General features: G+C 53.2%; 1 protein-coding gene across 1 annotated transcript; it reads right to left on the bottom strand.

Annotated features, from left to right (window-relative positions):
- Nucleotides 1-2,165: 2,165 nt before the first annotated feature.
- LOC129147316 (disintegrin and metalloproteinase domain-containing protein 21-like) lies at nucleotides 2,166-4,567 on the bottom strand. Its single transcript, XM_054708926.1, has one exon. The coding sequence runs from the start codon at nucleotides 4,565-4,567 to the stop codon at nucleotides 2,372-2,374; it is 2,196 nt and encodes a 731-aa protein (XP_054564901.1). The 3' UTR covers nucleotides 2,166-2,371.
- Between the last annotated feature and the right edge of the window lie 872 nt (nucleotides 4,568-5,439).

The following is a 5,439-nucleotide window of genomic DNA, read 5'->3' as shown; positions in this document are numbered from 1 at the left end:
TCCCAGTTGAGGAGGGCAGTGGTGGAGAATGGCTGGTACTAGAAGACTCACCCCCTTCTGGGACGTCCCATCAGGGCCTATTCTCTGTGGACCCCTTATCTCCCACAATGGCATCTGCATTGCTCCTGGGGGTCTTGGTCCTTGGGCTTGGGCCGCTGACCCAAGGTGTCTTCCCACAGGCTGAGGAGACCCTGGTAGTGGCGGCGGGCTAGCTGCAGGCAGGGGTGAGATCGATGCATGCAGGCCATCCGGCAGGTGAGGTTCCCCATCTTCAGATAGTGCGGCATTGGCGCGTATGGTGGCAGCAGTGAAATAGCTTCCTCTGAGTCCCCTTCTAATATGGGGGGCCTCTGTTCTTTTCGTGAAGTCTTCCTTTCACTTTGTGCCACGAGGACCTTACACTGTCCCTGACCAGTAACGCAGAACCGGACCCAGGAAGGTTGATCTGAGCTATTTCCAACCATTGGTCTATGTAAGGAAACTGGTCCTGGTGGCCGGGGCTTCCAGTGACGACCCCATATACAGCACGGACCATGGGGACATCAAGAGTGCCTTCGGGGGCCATCCTACACCAACGGTGGGCCATTCCAATTCACAGAGTGTGCGCAGGTTTCCGGGGGTCAGTTACCCCATAATCTCCTGAGAACCCTTTCTTAAAGTTTTTAATCATACATTCCAGACCTGTAGGTTGTGAGGAACTCCCCACCCGGCCCCCATGATGGTGTCCAAAATGATGAATTAACGCCCCCCTCGCACCCCCACCCCAGTGAACGGTGTCGCGAGACAATCTAAGGGGAGCTCTTCCTGTCGTCCACCTGGCCACTCCCCTCGCGGGGAATTAGGTGCCCCTTAGCATTGGCAGGTCAGTATAAGGCCCTGACCCGGATCAGGTTCGCCGGGAGGGCAGTGTCCCCCAGAACCTGACACCGCCCTAAGCCATATGAGGTCACCACAGAACCGCAGGTAGGGACTCACTCAGGCTCCATAGCTGACGCCATGGGGCACAGTCACACACACACATGCACACAGATTCACACAGAGTTCCAGACTCCCACCCCAGGAGTCTCCTATCCTAAGCGGTGACCACACTGCTCAGTAGTTGATCAAGATACCCTTCCGACTTCAAGGCGGGCCTGAACTCGGTCCAAGTTCCCCAGGGACACTTACCAGTCTCATGCCCTGGTCCTGGCAGACTTTATTGTCTTCCCTGGAGTCCGTTCGAGGTCAGCAGTGGCCGACTACTTTCGGGCTCACAAGGGTCGGGATCAGTAAAATCACCTGCAGAGAGCCTTCCTTTCCTTCGCGGGAAACCGAAATTAGCGGCTGCCTCTGATGGCGTCCGACAATGGTGGCTCAAAGGGCCAGAGTGGCTGTTGGCTTCTCGGAAAACAGGGAAACAAATGTGATGGCAGAAATCAGATTGGGCAGAAGCGACAATCCAAATGCACTCGGAGGTTCAGAAAAAGACTTATTTGCACCGCTGTGGGCTCAGGGGAGTTCTCTCCAGAGGCTGAGCCCTGCGACAGGGTTCTGACCTTTTTTCATACATGATAAGCTTCTGGGTATTCAGGGGGCTTTCCACACATGTGGCAGCCTGGGCGGTTGGCTGTGAATCATGCAAGAAGCAAGCGAAATTACAGAAGACGAGAGGATGGTTCTGGTGGAGCAAGTAAGGGGAGGGTTACCTGCTCTCTGCTTGCCTTCTCCCTCTGAGGCCAGAGTCACGAGGGCCACTTCTTTCTGATTGAGTGCCACTCACTGGTCTGCCTCCACACAGGGAAGGGTGCTCTCCAGGGCGCTCAGGGGTCACTAGCAGACAAGAAACCCTCACTGTCAGCCCACAGCCCACACCCACCCTCCCCCAACCCCGTGTGAAACAGGCAGGTTTGGGGGAGGGGAGGAGCTCGCCATTGCCCTGAACCCAAGCAGTTTAGAGGAGACCTTACCCAGGGACTGAGGGACACTCGGTGCTCAAGGGCACAATTGTGGGGAGCTCTCAGGAATTGGCCGTAAAGGAACCTGTGGCCACTGTCACTAATCCTGGGACAGGCGTCCACAGCGCAAGGCCAGCAGCTGGCCAGGTCTCCTCTCCAGGCCCGAACCTCAGGCTCACTCAGGGCTCTTACAGATCTACAAGGACTGCACAGAATGCCAAATTGCGGTGCTCAAGCTTTATTGCAGACGCTGGCCAGCGAGCTGTCAGAGAGAGTGGTGTGAAAACATCCACGGTGCACACCCTGGATGTGGGCCAGGACCCCTGCAGCCGCTCACAAATGTGGGCTTGAGCTCTGCCAGCCGGATATGGTGACTTTTTGCAGGTGTTTCTTCATGTTGCCTGAGTTGTACAGGGGTCCGAAGGCTGACTTGTTGTTTACTTCCTACGAACGTTCACTTCAGTGACTGTAGTGGTCTGGACAGTTCTCACATTCGTGGCTACACCGAAGAGGAGTGCAGCTATGAGGGCAAGCAAGCGACCAAAAACGATTCTCAAATACACCACTGACATACCACTTTCCCTCACTGTCCGCGTTCTTCTTGGAGGGGGTCCGCTGTCCACACTCCCTCCGGCTCCAGTGTTTATGCACCGGGGAGGGTCCCAGCCTACATGGCAATGGCAGTTCCTTTTATTGTTGCACACGCCCCTGTAGTTGCATTTCGAAGGGGGACAGTTGTAGTTTATGGCCGCCAGAGTAGCATTGCAATATCTCTTGAGACAGAACTTTCCACGCCCACAGGGGGTACCAGGTCTCACAATACCAACATCAGTTGTGCTTGTCCCTCGGTGTGCACCCACCCCAAAACACAAGAACCCCCCTAATATGGAGTGATGGAACCCCACATGTTCCTGCAACCGAGGCAGATGAGTGACGTTGACACACTGTAGGCGTCCACACTTCACGTCAGCATCAGCACAAGGTGTTATTCTGTATTTTAAATTAAGTTTACAGTGTCCAAATCGGTTGCCCTTTTTATTTATGCGATAGCAGACGTCGGGAGCGTTCAGCGCCCCTTCCCCAAAGATCTCCTTGCAGTGCATACTGCGGTCCGTACAATTGCCATGGTAGCAGTAGCCGTCCTCGGTGCACGGGGTTCCATCTTGCAGATAAAAATCACTGGGGCACCGCATGTCCTTCCCCTTGCAGTACTCGGGAAGGTCACAGATGTTCTGGATTGGTCTGCAGAGCGTCCCCGCGGGCGTGTAGGTGCAGTTGGTGCAGCAGGTTTCCCCGTTACAAATGCTCCCAGGTGTAAAGCGGCAGTCACTGTCGCAGCATGGGTTGGTGTAACACTGCTTGAAGGTCCCACAGTCACACTGCTCTTTGTCTTCCACCACAGAGTTTCCACATCGAGTGGGTGTCAGGCTTCTGTTTGAATACACTATTTCATGTTCAAAAAGGCAGTCTCCAAAATTATAAAATATGTTTTGTACGTGTGCAAAGGAACAGTTACTGAATGAATCTGTCAACACAGGGTACCTGTTCATAATGCAGGTGGCCCTTCTCTGGCAAACACAATCCTTCTTATCTAAATACAGACCGAAAAGGGCCCCTAGTTGGTGGGAGGCTATAATTGATAACAATAGATAATGTCTGGATAGGTGGCCCAGAAAGATGAGACCTACGCTTGAGCATAGTCCGTAGATAGGTGGTTCGAAATTAAGTTCATGGGGCCCATCTCTTTTCACGATTAAGCCTGAATGTGGCTCAAATACATTGTAAATATTGGCAGCATAATTCTGAGCAAATGGACCTTCTGGCACATCATAGTCGTTCATATCTGCTGGCTCTCCCCTATTATAAATGACAATGAGGCTGATGTAGTACCTCATTTCGATACCTCGCAACATGGCGTCTATTAAACTACCTAGATGTACCAGGAATTGGGCACACCGTGACACATTGTTGTACAGAGTATAAGTGGAATGGGCACTCATGAGACAGCCTTTCATAGTTGTACTGTGGGATGGATAGAGCTTACTGCTGAGCCTGGAGGCTGCACTGGGGTTCGGGTCAGAGAACAGCGGGTGCCTCTCAGCCTTGTGTCCCAGCGTGGACATGGGTCCTATGGCGTTAGTGTCGGCTACGATCTGAGAAACGATGTGCTCAAACCTCTGGGAATCCTTGAGGGGTTTGATTTCATAGGCCAGGTCATCCACCTTCATGATGCCTTCCAGGCCCCCATAGCACGTGTTCACGGTGACCATGGAGAGAGGGATGTCCTCAAGGTAGCCCAGGTAGTAACAGTCGAGAGGGAAATAGGGGTAGTCCACCTGCAAGGCCCCCTGGTCATCCTGCGTCATCACCACCAGCTGTCCAGGCCAAAAGAGTCTCTTTCGCCGCATGTGGAGGACGTGTCTCTGGCCCCCGAACCTCAGGCTGTAGGAGAGCCAGCCTGCTGCCAGCACGGCTTTGCCATGGTGCAGCTCCTTCCTGGGAATCACCACCTCCGAGGAGATGTAGCGCCAGGAGGGACGACCTTGAGAACACTGGGCGGGAGCCAGCACCACCCAGAGCCCAAGCAGCAAGAGGGGCGTCCTGAGGGTGACCGGGCCCTCTGCCAGCCTCATGCCCTAGGTGGGGGAGAACCGTGGATGGGAATGGAGAGAGGGAGTGTCCTCAGTGAAACCTGATACCCTCCATCTGCAGTGGCCACTTCCTGCCAAAGGCAGAGTGGCTGGGTCAGCTGAGGCAACAATGATAGGGCGTGGCCGTGGGTGGGGCTGGGCGTAGAGTCAGCTGGGTTTGAGGAGGGGGAGGTGGGAACCCTGTCCCTGAATGCTAAGGTGAAAATAAGAGAGGAGGAAACAGACCCATGTGCCATTGCATCCATGTCAGGCTTCCCTGTAGCTACTTGCACACATGCAATGTCATTACAGCAAAGTTAAATTCCCTGCTTTGGATGAAAGACCGCCACATACTAACCTGACTGGCGCAGGGGAGGCCTGCATGGCGGCCTGGCAAACTCAGTGACCTAAAGTAGCCACAAATGATGGTCTGAACTTAAAACATTTTCACTAAAAAGCACTTTATACTGGACATGTCCTAGGCCAGCATCTTCCCTGACAAAGGTCAATCTTTACGTTAACTGAGCCTAATTGTCCTTTTGCATCTATGATAACATATCATTGAAATGTCAGGGTAACTTGTAACTTCTTCCAGACCCCTCAGGGCACAAGCAAATGCCCTAGGCTCCAGGGCAGCAACCACAGATTCCTTCATTGTTACTGTTATCGTGTTAATTGTTGCCTGTTAATTAAGCTATACCCAGCAAAAGAAGTAAAAAAAGCATGTGTCCATCATTTCACATTTTATCCATTCCCAGAGGTCTCCCCCGCCCCCCTCCACCCAACATCTCAACCCTCCTCCTTTGCTTTCTCCCACCTCCCTAATGTATCACCAATGGATTTCAAGTAACCCAGGTTGGTCTCCTCCTTTGATT

Source organism: Eptesicus fuscus, chromosome 2 (assembly GCF_027574615.1).
Source record: "Eptesicus fuscus isolate TK198812 chromosome 2, DD_ASM_mEF_20220401, whole genome shotgun sequence".
NCBI classification, from domain to species: Eukaryota; Metazoa; Chordata; class Mammalia; order Chiroptera; family Vespertilionidae; genus Eptesicus; species Eptesicus fuscus.
Note: the sequence above shows the minus strand (reverse complement) of the source record. Positions and strands in the feature narration are given on the sequence as shown.